Source organism: Alosa sapidissima, chromosome 24 (assembly GCF_018492685.1).
Source record: "Alosa sapidissima isolate fAloSap1 chromosome 24, fAloSap1.pri, whole genome shotgun sequence".
NCBI classification, from domain to species: Eukaryota; Metazoa; Chordata; class Actinopteri; order Clupeiformes; family Clupeidae; genus Alosa; species Alosa sapidissima.
Genome location: NC_055980.1, coordinates 29159485 through 29177082, shown reverse-complemented (window position 1 = coordinate 29177082; position 17598 = coordinate 29159485). Strand labels below are relative to the sequence as shown.

The window sequence follows — 17598 nt, the reverse complement described above, 5'->3', positions numbered from 1 at the left end:
AAAGTTTATAAGTCTGTTAAGGAAGCCGTCTTAAAAGTGTATGAGTTGGTGGCCGAGGCCTACCGCCAGCGTTTTAGGAGTTGGCGGAAAGGGGAGAAGCAGGCTCACGTGGAGGTAGCCAGAGAATTAGGCACTCATTTTTATCGTTGGCTGGCAGCAGAGGGTGTGAGTGATTTTGATGCTTTATGCAACTTGATGGTGTTGGAACAATTTAAAAGCATTGTTCCAGATCGGATCGCTATTTACATTAATGAACATAAGATAAAGACTCCGGCTGAGGCCGCTGTTTTAGCGGATGAGTTTGTGTTAACCCACAAGACATTCAGCAGAGACTCTAGTTACCGCGGTGAGTTTGGCTATAGGGAACCACGTCAGGGAAAGTTCTTTGCTGGTGCTGGGTCTGGCTCTGCCATGTCCAAGTCTGAGTTCAATTCAAAGTCTAAAACTGAATTTGATTCCAATTGTCATTATTGTCTAGAGCGTGGGCATTGGAAAAATGAGTGTCCGGTGTTGCGTTCCCGGAAAAGGTCAGACGAGAAGTATGACTCTGGGAGGCCAGTAGTTTTGGCCAGTGTGTGTCAGTCAGGTGAGGCAGAGGGGTCTGTCCCACTTCAATCAGAGGAGGCTAGGCCAGTTGTGTTGGCGTCTAAAATGAGTAACCTTAGGGGACACATCGAGTCCTGGGTACCTGAAAAAGTCCTGGATGTTGAGCGTGACTATGCTCCATTCATTACTGAAGGTTTTGTTTCTATGGTTGACGGCTACAAAAAGGTGGGCATTCGGATACTTCGCGATACAGGCGCTTCAGAATCATTTATTTTAGAGTCTGTTTTGCCTTTTTCTCCGCAGTCTAGCACCGGTTGCAGTGTCTTGATTAAAGGCATTGGACTTCAGGTTTTTTCTGCTCCTTTGCATAGGGTGGTTTTGCAGTCAGAGTTGGTGCAGGGTCCAGTGACCATAGCTGTTCGACCATCGCTGCCTGTGGAAGGCGTAGATGTAATCTTGGGGAATAATTTGGCGGGTGGACGTGTTTGGCGTGATGTGACGCCACCTCCTGTTGTCAGAAATGTTCCATCTGTATCTGGTTCTGATAGTTGTGCCATTGAGTTTCCTGACGTTTTCCCATCTTGTGCAGTGACTCGTGCTATGAGCCGTTCTTCGGAGGTGGTTTCTAGTAGGATGGGCAGTAAGTCAGAAAAGTTGATTTGTTTGCCACCTTTGCCCGCTCCTTTGTCGCGCAGTGAACTGGTGGTGGCACAGCGAGAGGATTCAGGCCTAGTTGACTTGTTTACATCTGTTCAGTCTAGGGAACAGGTTAGTCACGGTCTATCGGGGTATTTTCTGCAAGATGACCTGTTGGTGCGTAAATGGTTATCCTTCAGTGACCAAGACATAGCTAGCCCTGTTTATCAGATTGTGATGCCTAGCAAATTTCGTGACCTTGTTTTGAAGACTGCCCATGGTGGACTGTCTGGCCATCTGGGAGTCAGGAAGACATATGACCGGGTCATGCGTTATTTCTACTGGCCCCGTTTAAAAAAAGATGTTGCTCATTTTGTGAAAACCTGCCATACATGTCAGCTAACAGGGAAACCAAATCAGGTTATAAAACCTGCCCCCTTGTATCCAATACCACCGGTTGAGAGACCTTTTGAGCATTTAATTGTGGACTGCGTTGGTCCATTGAGTCCTTCAAAGTCTGGTTCTGTCTATCTTTTGACAGTAATGTGTCAGTGTACCCGGTATCCGGCGGCATATCCATTGAGGTCTATTACAACTAAGTCGGTGGTTAAGGCGTTGTCCCAATTTATTTCCATCTTTGGCATACCAAAAACTATACAGACAGACAGGGGTTCTAATTTTACCTCACGCCTTTTTGGAGAGGTTTTAAAGCAGTTAGGTGTTGCACATCAACGGAGCAGTGCTTATCACGCTCAAAGTCAGGGGGCCTTAGAGCGCTGGCACCAGACCTTGAAAGCACTGTTGCGGGCCTATTGTACAGAGTTAAACAGGGATTGGGAGGAGGGTCTTCCATGGCTTCTTTTAGCAGCTCGTGAGGTCACGCAAGCCAGCACAGGGTTTAGTCCCAATGACCTGGTATTTGGCCACCAGGTGCGTGGACCCTTAGCAGTGCTGCAAAGCAACTTGGAAAATACGGAGCCACCGTCAAATCTTATCGACTACATTAGTGGGTTCCGCCGGAAGTTGTTTTTAGCGGGAAGAATGGCCGGTGAGAACCTTGCTAAAGCCCAGAGGAAAATGAAGACCTGGTTTGATCAGAAAACGGTGCAAAGACACTTTAGTCCAGGGGATAAGGTGCTCGCTTTGTTGCCTATCCCAGGTTCTCCGTTCCTCGCAAAGTTCTCTGGCCCTTACTCTGTGGTGAAGCAGGTGTCTGAGTTGAATTATTTGGTTTCCACCCCAGATCGGAAACGATCTACTCAACTCTGTCACATCAATTTGTTGAAGCCTTATTTTTGTCGGTCTTCTGTGGTGGGGGAGGGAGTAGATACTGGGGTGAGGCCAGTAGGAGTATCGGCAGTCAGTGGGAAAGTTCATTCAATCACTTCTGGTATGGTGGCAGCATATACACAGGAGGATGTGAATGCGCCTGATGACGGTGTGTTTCAACCCCGGCTTAGGAACTCTGAGAAGTTGGCAGAGTTGGAGTCTTCTCTTGGCCACTTGTCAGAGGAGAGATTTGCACAGGTGAAGCAGTTGATTACTGATTTCCCTTTGTTATTCTCAGATACGCCCACACGCACACACTGGATTGAGCACGATATTGAGGTAGGTGATGCTTGCCCTATACGACAGCGTTATTATCGGGTCTCTCTGGACAAAGCTAGTTTTATGGAGTCTGAGGTTAAGTATTTACTGGATAATGGGTTAGCGAGGCCATCTAGTTCAAGCTGGGCCTCACCATGTCTCTTGGTTTCCAAACCAGATAATACTTATAGATTTTGTACAGACTATAGGAAATTAAACAGCATTACCAAGCCTGACTCTTTTCCACTGCCCCGGATGGAAGACTGCATCGACCGGGTTGGGGCGGCGAGGTTTGTGAGTAAATTCGATCTACTGAAGGGGTATTATCAGGTTCCTATGTCTGCACGTGCTCAGGAAGTCTCTTCATTTATTACTCCATTTGGGCTATACTCATATAATGTTATGAGTTTTGGTCTTCGAAATGCGCCCGCAACCTTCCAGCGGTTGATGAATAAAGTTGTTGCCGGTTTGGAAGGGTGTGCGGTTTATTTGGACGATGTGGTTTGTTATAGCGATATGTGGGAAGACCACGTAGTACACATCCGTGCCTTATTTCAAAGGTTGGCTGACGCCCATTTAACCATAAACTTGGCCAAGTGTGAGGTTGCAAGGGCCACTGTTAGTTATCTGGGGAAGGTGGTGGGACAGGGACAAGTACAACTAGTCCGGGCTAAAGTGCAAGCCATTGACTATTTTCCACCCCCTACTTCCAAGAAGGAGCTGATGAGGTTTCTTGGAATGGTGGGGTACTATAGAAACTTCTGTCCGAACTTTTCTACAGTTGTGGCTCCACTAACTAACTTGTTGAAGGGTAAGACTACGTTCGAGTGGTCTTCGGTCTGCCAGAAGGCATTTGATAATGTCAAACTTTTGTTGAGCACGGCACCGGTCCTGGCGGCTCCGCGACTGAATATTCCTTTTCAGATTCAAGTGGATGCCAGCCAGGTCGGTGCTGGGGCAGTTCTATTACAGACAGATGACCAAGGGGTGGAGCGACCTGTGTCATATTTCTCTCGCAAATTTAACAAACACCAGGTCAATTATTCAACCATAGAAAAAGAGGCTTTAGCTTTGATTTGGGCTCTTCAATTTTTTGATGTTTATGTGGGAGGGGGTGTTGTTCCAGTTGTGGTCTATTCTGATCATAATCCCCTGACTTTTTTACATTCCTTGCAGAGTCCTAGTCAACGCTTGATGCGGTGGGTATTGTTCCTACAGCCCTACAACCTGGAGATTAGGCATATTCGGGGGGTTGACAATGTGTGGGCGGACACATTGTCTCGTGCCCCGTGTGAGTGATACAGCTGTAACTTGTCTGTCCTCTGTTATGTTCTTTCCTACACATGGTAGTGCATTTCCTAGTGGCAGAGTACTGGTGAGGGGTTATGTGGTTATACAGAGGATCTCTTTGAGGGTCCTCTGTCTTTATGGGGGGAGGTGTTATGATACTGTTGGTCTCTGTTTGTTTGCCTGTCTCTCTTTCTATGTGTTGCAGGGCGGAGTCAGTGCACAGGTGTTGCTAGTCAGCTGCTAGTCAGCTGATCAGGGATCCAGCTATAAAGAGGCTACCTGGCTGGGTTCGGGGTCCCCTTCTCTCCAGGAGAATCTGCGTTGCTTTTATTTTGAGAATGCATTTTACATTGTACCCTGACTTACATTACATCTTTATTTTTCCACCATCTTATGGACACTGACTGTAGTTTACGTTTGCCCTACATTATTACTTTAATAAACATTTGTTAACGGTTATCTACGTGTGGTCTCATATGTTAAAATCACCACAAACGAGCCTGGTGGTCTTAACAGTATGTATGAATGTATGAGTGTGTGTGTGTATGTATGAGCGTGTGTGTGTGTGTATGTATGAATGTATGAGTGTGTGTGTGTATGTATGAGTGTGTGTGTGTGTGTATGAGTGTGTGTGTATGTATGTGTGTGTGTGTGTGTGTATGAGTGTGTGTGTGCGTGTATGTATGAGTGTGTGTGCATGTATGAGTGTGTGTGCGCGTGTGTGTGTATGTGCGTATGAACGTGTGTGCGTATGTATGTATGTATGTATGTATGTATGAGCGTGTGTGTGTGCGTGCGTGTGTGTGCGTGTGTATGAGTGTATGTATGTATGTATGAGCGTGTGTGTGTGTGTGTTACCTTGAGGTCACAGGTGGTATTGATGAGTAGGTGTGTGTATGTATGAGCGTGTGTGCGTATGAACGTGTGTGCGTATGTATGTATGTATGTATGTATGAGCGTGTGTGTGTGTGTGCGTGTGTATGAGTGTGTGTATGTGCGTGTGTATGAGTGTGTGTATGTGCGTGTGTATGAGTGTGTGTGTGTGTATGTGCGTGTGTATGAGTGTATGTATGTATGTATGAGCGCGTGTGTGTGTGTGTTACCTTGAGGTCACAGGTGGTATTGATGAGCAGCTGTGTGTTTGAGTGTATGTATGAGTGTGTGTGTATGTGCATAGTATGAGTGTATGTATGTATGTGCGTGTGTATGAGAGTATGTATGTATGTATGTATGTGTGTGTGTGTATGAGTATGTATGTGTGTGTGCGTGCGTATGTATGTATGTGCGTGTGTATGAGAGTATGTATGTATGTATGTATGTATGTATGTGTGTGTGTGTGTATGAGTATGTATGTGTGTGTGCGTGTGTGTGTATGTATGTATGTATGTATGTGCGTGCATGTATGTGTGTATATGTGCGTGTGTGTGTACCTTGAGGTCGCAGGTGGTGTTGATGAGCAGGTTGGAGGGCTTGAGGTCGCGGTGTAGGACGTTGGCCGAGTGGATGTACTTCAGGCCACGCAGGATCTGGTACAGGAAGTAGCAGATGTGGTCGTTGCTCAGCTGCTGCGTCTTCAGGAGCTTGTACAGGTCAGTTTCCATCAGGTCCTGCACGATGTAGCTTCACACACGCGGTCAAGGACACACATACCACAGCACCAAAGCCACACTACCTCTCTGTGTATGTGTGTGTGTTGAAGGAGATAATGCGTGTATGAGAGTGAGTGTGCACAGGACACATATCTCCTATAATCCAAGATAGATTTTCTTCAAGTTGTTTTTTCAGGTTTTTGAGCGTTTATTTTAACAAATGACATGGACAACATTATTATTTCATCCACATATCCTTATGCACGATGCATAACAACGCTACTAAGTTAGCTTATAGTAAAACCGTGAGAATCAAGCAAGCCTCACGGGCCGTCACGGCCTTAAAGGGACAGGCACTCAATTCCACTTGCACAGCACCAGTACAGTGTAATGACATGAAAAAGAAGTTTATACATTCTACATAGTAAGAGCTCACTGGTAAGCTTTCATTTTTTGTAATTAATTGTAAATAATAATTTTCTGTGTTGTGCCATGCCATTTCATTTTTGTTTCATTTCAATTTCTAATAATAATGTAAGTAATAATTACCAATAATGTAAACTACATGTACCGCAGAGCGGTACAAAATATGACTGCCGCCCAGTCCAGCACATTTTTTCCACAAAAATAAGTCACGCAGAAAATAAGTATTGAACGACAACATTTTTTTCAGTAAGTATACTTCCAGTGTGGCTATTCACATGAAATTTTCTCCAGACATTAGTATTAACGTGTAGAGTTATGAGTAAAAAAGTGGAATGCCACAGGTAAAAAGTATTGAACACGCCTACTAAAATTTCTTAAATACTTTGTGGAAAAGCCATTATTTGTAATGACAGCTTCAATGCATTTCCTGTATGACTAAACTAATCAGTTGCAGTATTCAGGTGTGATTTTGGCCCATTCTTTTAAACAGATAATCTTTTAATATTGAAGATTCCAGGGGTCCCACTTGTAAATCCTGATCTTTAGGTAACTTCCAAAATTGTTCAATTGGATTAAAGTCAGGGCCTTGATTTCCTTTCTCTGAAACCAATTAAGAGTTTCCTTTGCTGAATGCTTTGGATCATTGTCCTGCTGGAAGGTCTAGCCACGTGTCATACTCATCGTCCTGGTGGATGGCAAGATTCTCCTAGGAAAAATCGCTCTGTGAAACTGTGTGAAGTCTGCCAGTACTATGAGATGGAAAAACAGCCCCACACCTTGATGCCTCCACCTCCAAACCTCACTGTTAGTATGGTATTCTTAGGGTGATGCACAGTGCCATTTCTCCTCCAAATATGGTGTGTAGTATGCAGTGGCGTCGTTAGACCTGGGCATTCGGGGCTATAGCCCCAGATCCTCTGGGGATAGCCCCGGATCTATGGGCCGTCAACAACAAAAACTCTAATCGTGAATTAAATAAATAGCCCCGTAGAAGAGACTTTTGTGTTTTGTGTCCATTGTGTGCATTAACGGCAGCGCAAGAAAATCTGACGTGATCTGGGCAGGTTTAGAATCATTTGTTGCAAAATGTTGCAATTTCAATTATCCTCTACGCTATTACGCATTGCTGTTTCGTGCTTCTACTAACTACTGTAGCCTTAGCGAAATAAGTGTACAGAAGGACAAACGGATATTAGAAGTTTCTTTAGAGAAAAAAAGGGCAGAGCAGGGACAAGAAGTGGAAACTCACAGTGTGTCATCATCTCCCGCAACCCAGGAGGACATTTCCATCAGCTCAGTTTCAATATATCGTGATTTACTATTGAATCACATGCGCAGTAAATATGGTAAACCTGACCTCGTTTGAGGGGGCTTCCAAGCAATGCATTTTGGGCTTGATTTTGACAGAATGGAACTTTTTCTTTGGGCAAAAGTTTGTGATACACAACCCAAATGCATTGCTTTCAAGGCACCCATAGCCCATTAATTGAAGGGGATGACGTCCAAATGTTTATCCCGAGACGAACGCTCACACCTGTGCACTTGACAGAGGTGCATGACGATGTTTATTCTACAGGCTATTTTAATGTCATATTTTGGGTGTTGTGTGTGGTGCACTTTGGCAGAAGAGACGTTCTCCTTATACGGTCTTTAAACATCAAAATATTCAGAATGCCGTGACGTGAGTCATTACGATTGGCCTTCCTTTTCATTCTCAAAGTAGGTTAAAATTGCATGTTCATCAGCCCGATTTTCAAAATCTCTCAGGGGAGAAACCCCCGAACCCCCAGACAAAAAGAACTCTAACTTCTGTGCTCTAGCCCCGAATGTTTTAAATAGCTAACGACGCCCCTGGTAGTATGACTTGTCCAAATGTTGTGTAGCAAACTTTCAACGAGTTTCGACATGTTTTTCTTCAGTAATAGAGTCATGCGGGGTGAGTGTGCATAGAGTCCATGGTGATGGAGTGCATTACCTATGATTTTCTCTGTAACAATTGAACCTGCTGCCTCCAAGTCTTTCTCCAAGTGGTCCTTGGCTCTTAGGCTACACTTCTGACTATCCTTCTGACTTCCTGGTCAGAAATCTTGTGAGGAGATCCTGTGCATGGCCGATTGATGATGCAGTGATGTTCCTTCCACTTGCAGATAATGGCTCCAATACTGCTTACTGGATGATTCTTAAGTTTTGAAATGCATCTGTAACCAGTTCCACTGATATGTTTTGCAACAATAATGTCTTGGAAGATAAAGGTCCAATAAAGGTCTTGGAAGAGCTCTTTGCTTTTACCCATTATGAAATGTTTCTTGTGTGACACCTTGGTAATGAAAAACCTTTTTATAGCTCATTAATATGTACTAATCCATCTTATATTAATTTGCACAGATATGAGGGATAATTACTCTCTAACTGCGTATAGATTTTTTTGCTCATAACTCTACTTATGGACATTAATGTTTGGATTTTTTTATGTGTGGATTACCTAAGTTAATACTAATGTCTGGTGAAGATTTCATGCAAATAGCCTCACTGGAAGTATACTTACTGAAAAAAAATGCTCAATACTGTGTTTGTACAAGTGTTCAATACTTATTTTCCCCGCTGTATATGATTCTAACTGTCTCACTGGATTGCATTATGCACACTCAATTCTCACTGGTATCTGCTAGACAACAAGTACCAAAACATGATAGTTCATAGATTTCACATGTAAAATACATTTTATACAACCCCACCCCCATCTTGCCTGTTCATAATTCTGAGAAATTCTTTAATTGTGTGCATGTACATGTTTATGTTTATGTGTGTGTGGGTGTGTGTGTGTGCGTACATGTGCTTGTGTGTGTGCCTGTGTATGTGCCTGTGTGTGTGCATGTGCATGCATGCGTACATATGTCTACTGTGTGAGTATGTGTCATACGTATGATTACTGCGAATGTAGGAGGGGCGCTACAAATCAAAACGAAAAACGATGGTTCCATGCTATCCATGTGGGGCTACATGCCCACCAAGTTCCGTGTACCCCGATCTTTCAGTGACCCGGGAATCCTTGACGGAAAATTGGCCATGTGAAAAAAAAAAAAATCTGACTAAACCTATTTGACCGCCGCTTCGCATGAATAAATCCTGTCCAGTTCAAGTCCTGCAATAATCATGCTTTGAGTTTGTAAATTATATTTTTTTTCACAGCAGATGCCTGTGTTGATGGTTATGTCATATTTGTAACTCTCAATCTGTTAATTTTTTTCCGACAAAATCCAAAATCCACCAGAAGTCAGTCATCATTTAAGGAGAATTTTTTTTTCAACATTTTCTTTCGGGGTGGAGGGGTGGTAGCTTCCTACGACTAACAGCAACGCTGCTGGAAAAGGTTCTAGGTTCTAGGTTCTAGGGGAAACACTGCATTACTTAACACCAGGGTCCTGGGCTCCTCTAAGAGGATCTTAGGCGGTTTCTGTCCACTAGATGGCAGTAGAACCCAAATAGACTTGATGTTTACAGTTTTTTTCCCTGAATCCCTCCACACTGGCACCACCACCATCTGTAGCATTTAAACGCAAGCGTGCCAAACTCATTTAAACGCAAGCGTGCCAAACTCATTTAAACGCAAGCGTGCCAAACTCATTTAAACGCAAGCGTGCCAAACTCAGTTAAACGCAAGCGTGCCAAACTCAGTTAAACGCAAGCGTGCCAAACTCATTTCACATTCTCTGCTTTACACACCGTTTGGCATTTTAAAAGCAGGGCTGTTCACCCTTAGGTGACGCTTACTTCATGACATCATCACACCTGCAGAGTATACTACGAAGCACGTTAGACATATCTAGGCTACACAAAGCCTTGACTCAGGGGTATACGTTAAGTGATACTACGATAGCAGTTATGTGATATATTTGTCAAACGAGGCTTTCAGCTCAGATCTGTGTGCGTTCTTGGTGTTGGGATTACGTTGCCAATTGTGAAACGTGGAGACGCACAAGACCGCCTCTATTTAAAAACAATAACTTCTGCATTTATGAGCGATAGCTTGATCTACACTGCGATCATTTTTTGTGTCTATTCTATAACAGAGTGGCATATTTGCACGCACAAGACTGTTAAAGTGCCTGCGATATCCAAAATGTTTGGAGAGGCGGAGCTCCTCCTGTAAGATATATGACAGAATCCTACACGTGAGAACTTGGTTTTTCAAGATAATTGATTGGTCAGTGGGCGGTAGTTTTACACGATTTGAGCTATACCTTAGCACATAACCTCCTCCCGACCAGGTTTGGTTGACAGCATAAGACACCATGGTGATACAGCGACGCTGAAACTGCCACTTTCGTGTCACAGCATACCCTGGATTTGAGCGCAACATACCTCGCTAACCCACTAATCGAGATTCGTAGTATAGCCCACTGATGTGGATGAAGCCTTTGTTTTATTATTATTATTATTATTTTATTATTACTATTGCTCAATTTTTGTTGATTTTGTACATTTGTTATTTTGTTACCAGAAGCTAAGACATGTTTGTCAACATGACACTAACGGTGGGTGTACTTCCTATTTAGTCCATTAAGAGGCGCTGTAGAGAATCATATACACTTGTACACAACTATATATTCTTTTCCCTTCCAAAGTGAAGGACACACACACCCACACACACAGGTGGAGCGTTAAGGATACACATCTCTCATGTAGTCGATGCGGCGGGCGCGTAGGATGTCGTTGATGCCGATGATGTTCTCGTGGCGGAAGCGGAGGAGAATCTTGATCTCGCGTAGGGTGCGTTGACAGTAGGTCTGGTGCTCGAACGGGCTGATCTTCTTAATGGCCACCCGGATCTTATTCACGTTATCAAACGCCGAGCTGAAACACACAAACACCGCCTCTTAGCTTAGCGTGTGTGTTTGTGTGTGAGTGTGAGTGTTTATGGGTGTGTGTGTGTGTGTGTGTGTATGGTGATCGAATGGCCTGATCGTCAAGCTTCATGTGAGGAAGGGGAGATGACTGTGTTTATTAGTGACGCCTTGGGGAAGGGTAGGTGTGTGTGTGTGTGTGTGTGTGTGTGTGTGTGAGTGTGAGTGTTTATGGGTGTGTGTGTGTGTATGTGTGTATGGTGATCGAATGGCCTGATCGTCAAGCTTCATGTGAGGAAGGGGGAGATGACTGTGTTTATTAGTGACGCCTTGGGGAAGGGTAGGTGTGTGTGTGTGTGTGTGTGTGTGTGTGTGTGTGTGTGTGTGTGTAGGGCAAGGTACAGGAGGAGTGGTCAGGTTACATCACTGTTCCACCCACTACTGAGACTTCTTATGGTGCACTTATGGTCCCCCCCCAGACACACACACACACACACACAGATGAGGGTCAGGGTGTAGAATCTGAATAGGCCTCTGTATTATCCCCACTCACTGCCATGCCTTACATACCTACACAGAGAGAGAGAGAGGGGGGGGGAGAGAAAGAGGGCGAGAGAGAGAGAGGGAGAGAGAGAGGGAGAGAGAGAGAGAGAGATAGAGGGAGAGAGAGATAGAGCGAGAGAGAGAGAAAGAGCTAGAGAGAGGGCGAGAGAGAGAGAGGGCAAGAGGGAGAGAGAGAGAGAGAAAGAGAAAGAGAGAGGGCAAGAGGGAGAGAGAGAGAGAGGTGGTGAAGGGAGGACTATATCCTCTGTATGGTGATTGTTGGACCAAAGAGTAATTGTCAGAAATCTCCCTGAAATGACCCATTCTAGAACAAACCTCGGTCTGTTCCGTTTGTCACACGTGCACATACACAAACACAAAGACCTGTGCAAACAAACAGCCAAACATCTTTTACATAAAACTAAAATAATTTCTACAGCTGTATAAAGCAGCAACGTTTGGTGTGGTTACATGTAGATTTCAAGTGACGAGACGTGTGTGTGTGTGTGTGTTAGGGTTATTACGTGCAGGCAACCAATCATGAAGGAATTGCATAGATGACTAGCAGGCGAACATAAACCCACAGGCCCCGACACAAAAGGTTTCAGATTAATAGCTGATCTTATTGCACCACAAACTGACTTGAGCTTCATCCTTGCGCAGTTGTGCAAGCAAGGAGAATTAACCAACTTCCTGTGGCGAAAGAACGTGTCCAGTTGATAACCACCACATTCTATCTACGAACGACACAAATATTTATAAACACCGCCGAGAGTGCGCGCGAGGAGAGACACTAGGCAGGGTTCTGTGGACCGAACGCTGCTGCGCAGTAAACTCAAACACTTCCTGTATCAAAAAATTATTTGGCAACCTCTTAACCACGCCTATTTAGCCGTGGAGTAACATGAGCATTACTACTAGTTAGCACCTTAGCATGCAGGCAATGGCCAAATCAATCAGTCACTGTTGTTTACACATACACATTTCCCTGCCACTTAAAACGGTATGGCGAGATCCGATCACCACGGTGGACGAACGGGCAAGATGAAAACGGGGATTCTGTCCGTGTGCTAACCAGCTAACTTAGTGAGCTAGTTAGCGGACAGGCATCAAAATGACAGTTCGGTGGCCAGCTAGCTATTTTCGCTAGCATTTAATGGATGCTTTCCTTGCAATCTGTTGCTGTTTACATGACACCGAGTACAGCAACAACCCTTTGGGAAGATGCTCCATGAGGTTGCGAAATAACGAGCATAAGGCCCTTTGCTAATGTTTACATCCGCGTCTTCCGTCTTTAAGCCTGGATAGGCTGCTAACCAGCCAACACCTTTTTAGTTCGACAGACAGATCTGCGATTTTCAAGATGTGAACAAACACAAACACCATTTCCCCGCTTACCAGACCATCCCGTAGGCCCCTTCCCCGATGTACAGGAGGTCGGTGTAGCGGGGGCCAACATCGAAATTCTGTCCTTTCACCGACTCCAGGCCAGGCTTGGATCCAGCGGCTCCCGTCGCTTCCCCGGGCGCGACCGCTCCACCGGCCCCGGTGGCGCTGTTATTCGAGCCTGCGGCTCCGGCCGCAGCCGCACTGCTGCTGGAATCCGCCATGCTGCTCTACGGCGACGGCCTGTTTTCGGTAGCTACGGCGGGGAGGGGGTCCCGGTGTGTCTCGCAGACGGAATGCAGACTTACTAGCAGCGGGATGAACGCGGTTTCTTTGGAGGGTTCGCTTCGCTGACAGTGGAAGAGGAGTCGTGCGCGGGCCCCTCTCTCTAGCGAGAGTGAGTGTGTATGTAAACGGATTCCGTACGTGAACGCGGATCCGTCTTCAACCTCAGGGCGTGTGCGCGTGCTAAAGTGATCCAAGCGTGCATGCTCGTGGTGAGAAGACAGTGCCCGTGAGTGGGCGTGTCCGTGCCAACCCCGAGTGGCCAGCTCGAGTTTCCTGCAGAGAGGGGGGGGGGGGGGGGGGAGATAGATAGAGAAAGAGAGAACAACTGCGGGCAAGGCCATCTGCCTGGCTGATGCTGTTGCTCATATCATGGTGGTGACTATACCAGCATGCCCATCTTATAAACAGGCCTTAGTTTTAAGCCATCAGTGTCTCACTAACATTGTCCAAAAGACTGGCTATCAGTGTCTCCGTTAGCATTGTCCACTAATGATTGTCAAGGATACAACCCACCCTGCACACGAACTGTTCAGCCTCCTGCCCTCTGGAAAGCGGTACAGGAGCCTCCGCTCCCGCACCACCAGACTGGCAAGTAGCTTCATCCACCAAGCAATCAGGATGCTGAACACTCTACCCACTCTCCCATCACTGACAGCCCCCCCCACCCACCAGCCAACCAGGAACCTAGGAAACTAGGATCCTGTCTACCAAACCCCCCCCCCCCCCAACACCGCCATGTGGAACTGCACTGTGACTGCGCAGCCAAACGTGTTGCTGCTTCACATCAAGCCTGATATACTTGAATTACTGCATACTGCATATCAATGTAAATATACAGGTCACACAAGCACAAGTTTAAACTTCATGTAACTGTTAAGACTATAGAAATATACAACACAACTACCTCTATTTTTTTGTTTTATATATATGTCCCATATTTCTATTTTGATACATACATGTTCTATATTTCAGTCTTGCACTTTAATTTAATGTTTATTGTCTATGGCTATGTCCATAGTATGTCTATGTCTGTATTTAAAGCATGTCTATGTCTGCATGGGAAAGTAAGAAACGAAATTTCAATTCTTTGTATGACCAGTGCATGTAAAGAAATTGACAATAAAAGCCGACTTGACTCGACTTGACTTGAAGACTGCTGTCTCTGTTAGCATTGTCCAAAAGACTGGCTAGTGTCTCCGTTAGCATTGTCCAAAAGACTGGCTTGTGTCTCCGTTAGCATTGTCCAAAAGACTGGCTATAGAGTCTCTGTTAGCATTGTCCAAAAGACTGGCTAAGTCCCACATAGCAAAATTTGACCGGCCCACCTCTGGCCCACTACCTTGCTCCAGGGTAGTGTGAGTGTTGGCCCACTTCTGGCTTGGTCCCCGGCCCAAAAATGGCCCAGTCACAGATAACTGACACTGTGTGAATTTGCTGTGTGAATTTGCAGGTGTGGCCCACACACAGTAAAATGACTTATTGAGTGTTGGCTGAGTGTCGGCTGGGTCCCCGGGCCTGTACTGGCCCACACACTATAAAGCTGATATGCTGAGTGTTGGCTGAGTGTCGGCTTGGTCCCCGGGCCTGTACTGGCCCACACACTATAAAACTGATCTGACTGAGTGTTGGCTGAATGCCGGCTTGGTCCCCGGGCCTGTACTGGCCCACACACTATAAAACTAATCTGACTGAGTGTTGGCTGAATGTCGGCTGAGTCCCCGGGCCACATGTGGCCTATTAACTACCAAAAGTACTTGAAGATAAACAGAAATCCAGAACTAGTAATTAAAAGCACAAGCTACTTTTATTAACAAGTTTACCAAACACAACCTTGCAAATAAAACAAACATTTTAAAATGATACAAGCTTAGTTAAGTTTAACCAGTTAAAATATACAAGCTACTTTTATCTACAAAAATCTACATCTTTCATTAAAAATAAACATTTTAAAATTATATAATGATTCAAAGAAATAAATTATTCTAAATTAACATAGTTAAACATTTACAGAAATATTCTGTCTCTCTCCCTCACTCACATACACACACTTTTCTCTAAAAGAGTTATTCCATTGTCAGTAGTTGTGGGTTGAGTTAAGTGTAGTGTTAGTGCTTTAAATTCTGTATTTTTGTACCATGTACCATGACCTACTCAGCTACAGACACGCACACGCGCACACACACACACACACACACACACTCACTCTCAAAGTATTTTTCAACAGCAGCAACCTTTGCCACCTGCCTTCTCTTTCTGTTGCGCTTCCTTGTTGCCTGCACCTGTTTCAGCAGCACTAGCAGTCGGGGGGTGTCTCCAAACTGCAATAAGGTATAAAAGAACATATATTACAAGATCATTATGAGGTCTAAAGCAAGATTTCAACATGTCATTTGTCAGAGAAGTTCTATTTGTCCACTCAAATATACTTACTGATAGCCACCTCAGCTCTCTCAGTTGGGGGTTGGTCAAAGAGTTCTTTCTATCCATCCTTCTCAATTTGAGATGCATGGACAGCATGTAATCTTAGCAGGGGGAAAAAACATTAAACTATTTATCCTTTACTGTCTGACAAAATATTACTAAAGTCTTGCGACTCTGCAGCTGTCTTGGTAACACCTCCCTGGTAGTTATTTTGGGCAAACAAGACATTGTGTGGTTGTTAAATGATAATTTATTACCAATGACAATTACCAAGTGCAAGAGATATTTGTCAACACATACTGTATACACACCTGAAGCACAAGAGCTTGTTGACTTCCTTCACAAGAGCCTTGTGGGTGCTCCAGTTGGCCATGCAGTCAACAGTGCATTCCCCACTCCTGTTCTTTTCCGACATAATGGATGAGGCAAACCAAAAGCATCTAAAAATTACACATCAAAAAACACAGGCCTAGATGAAAGCTGATTCCTATTATTTGGCTCATCTAAACAAAAATGTATTACAAATTCTATTAAATCAATGTACAACTTACCAAGAACTCTTCATGTCTCCTGTTTAACCAACACAAGAAATGGTTCACAAATGTAGCCTTCTTCATCCAAAGGATTGCAGGTCTCTGGTCAGTGTTGCCTGGATTCAGAGGTGTACATTTAAATTAGTTATAGCCACAATTAGTAGGCTAATGAAGGGGCCTAGTATGTGTTCAACATGATTAACCCCCCCCCCCCAAAAAAAACCCCCAGTACAAAACACTAAATGACCTTAAAATATGCCTACTGATTTTTATCAGCTACATGACCAGGACAGGACCCACCCTGCTACCAGGCAGGAGAGAGCTCTCTCTCTCTCTCTCTCTCTCTCTCTCAGACACACACACACATACACACACAATAAAGTCTCAGTCCTGATTGAAGCATAAGAGAAAGAGATTCCCAATTACCAATCGCTAGCTAGCCTCAAGTCAACCAATGCTGGTTAATTGTTAAGCTGTATATTTCTGAAATAATTCGATCACAATTAACCACAGAATTGTGCAAGTATAGCTAACATTAACGTTACAGCACTGATTTTTTTTAACTAAAACCACCAACACTGACGTTAACGTTAATTAGGCCAACAGAAGTCATAACCGCTAGCTTCAGTGTTCGTCATCGTCAATCAGGAGGTTAGCTTGAAACACCCATTCTTGTTATGCTAGTTGCTTGAAATATATCTGCTGCGATAATACGTACACTCATAGTAATTTACATGCAATAACAGGTAAATGTAAAGTTATGTTACTTACACAACCAGTGTCCAAAACGAGACAGTTTCGCGCCGCCCTGGTTTCAAACTGAACGGTTGCTCTGCTTATGGCTCTTCCACAGGTAGCTAATGGGCCAACAGTCACTTTACAGAATTGGGCCATGTACGTTTAGTGTCGTTAAATGTTTCATTTTTGCCGCCAACAGCCGTGATACTGATCAGTGCTCCTTCCTGAAGTATCGGGCCACACACTGTATGAAATCCGTCTGCCGAAATTGCTTCGAACACTGGCAGTAGCCCGTCGAACCACAATCGGGCCAAATAAGAAATACAGTAACCAGCCCAACTACTGCTTGTCAGTATCGGCCCATTCAAGGGGACAGTGCCTCAGCCGACTTGAAACTCCGCCGACAGTGTCGGGCCGACTGTGTTTACTGTGCTTCAGCCGACTCGGACCTCAGCCGACATTGCCAGCACTCAGCCAGAATCGGGCCAACTATGCTTGCTATCTGGGACATGTCTCTGTTAGCATTGTCCAAAATACTGGCTATCAGTGTCTCTGTTAGCATTGTCCAAAAGACTGCTGTCTCTGTTAGCATTGTCCAAAAGACTGGCTATCAGTATCTCTGTTAGCATTGTCCAAAATACTGGCTATCAGTGTCTCTGTTAGCATTGTCCAAAAGACTGCTGTCTCTGTTAGCCTTGTCCAAAAGACTGGCTAGTGTCTCTTAGCATTGTCCAAAAGACTGCTGTCTCTGTTAGCATTGTCCAAAAGACT

General features: G+C 44.6%; 1 protein-coding gene and 1 long non-coding RNA gene across 3 annotated transcripts in view; both read right to left on the bottom strand.

Annotated features, from left to right (window-relative positions):
- The window catches only part of mapk3 (mitogen-activated protein kinase 3), a 30867-nt gene extending 17546 nt beyond the window's left edge, over window positions 1–13321 (bottom strand). For both annotated transcript variants that reach the window (XM_042081807.1, XM_042081808.1), the window contains exons 1-3: window positions 12860–13321; window positions 10746–10928; window positions 5490–5679 (exon numbers count right to left, since the gene is read on the bottom strand). In XM_042081807.1, coding sequence (XP_041937741.1) covers window positions 5490–5679; window positions 10746–10928; window positions 12860–13071 — 585 coding nt within the window. In that variant the 5' untranslated portion in view covers window positions 13072–13321. The remainder of the gene's footprint in view (window positions 1–5489; window positions 5680–10745; window positions 10929–12859) is intronic.
- A 1650-nt stretch (window positions 13322–14971) lies between these two features.
- LOC121699575 lies at window positions 14972–16289 on the bottom strand. The gene is made up of 4 exons (XR_006026987.1): window positions 16108–16289; window positions 15868–15996; window positions 15566–15657; window positions 14972–15453 (listed from the first exon to the last, which is right to left on the bottom strand). It is a non-coding gene; the product is annotated as an uncharacterized LOC121699575 (long non-coding RNA).
- Between the last annotated feature and the right edge of the window lie 1309 nt (window positions 16290–17598).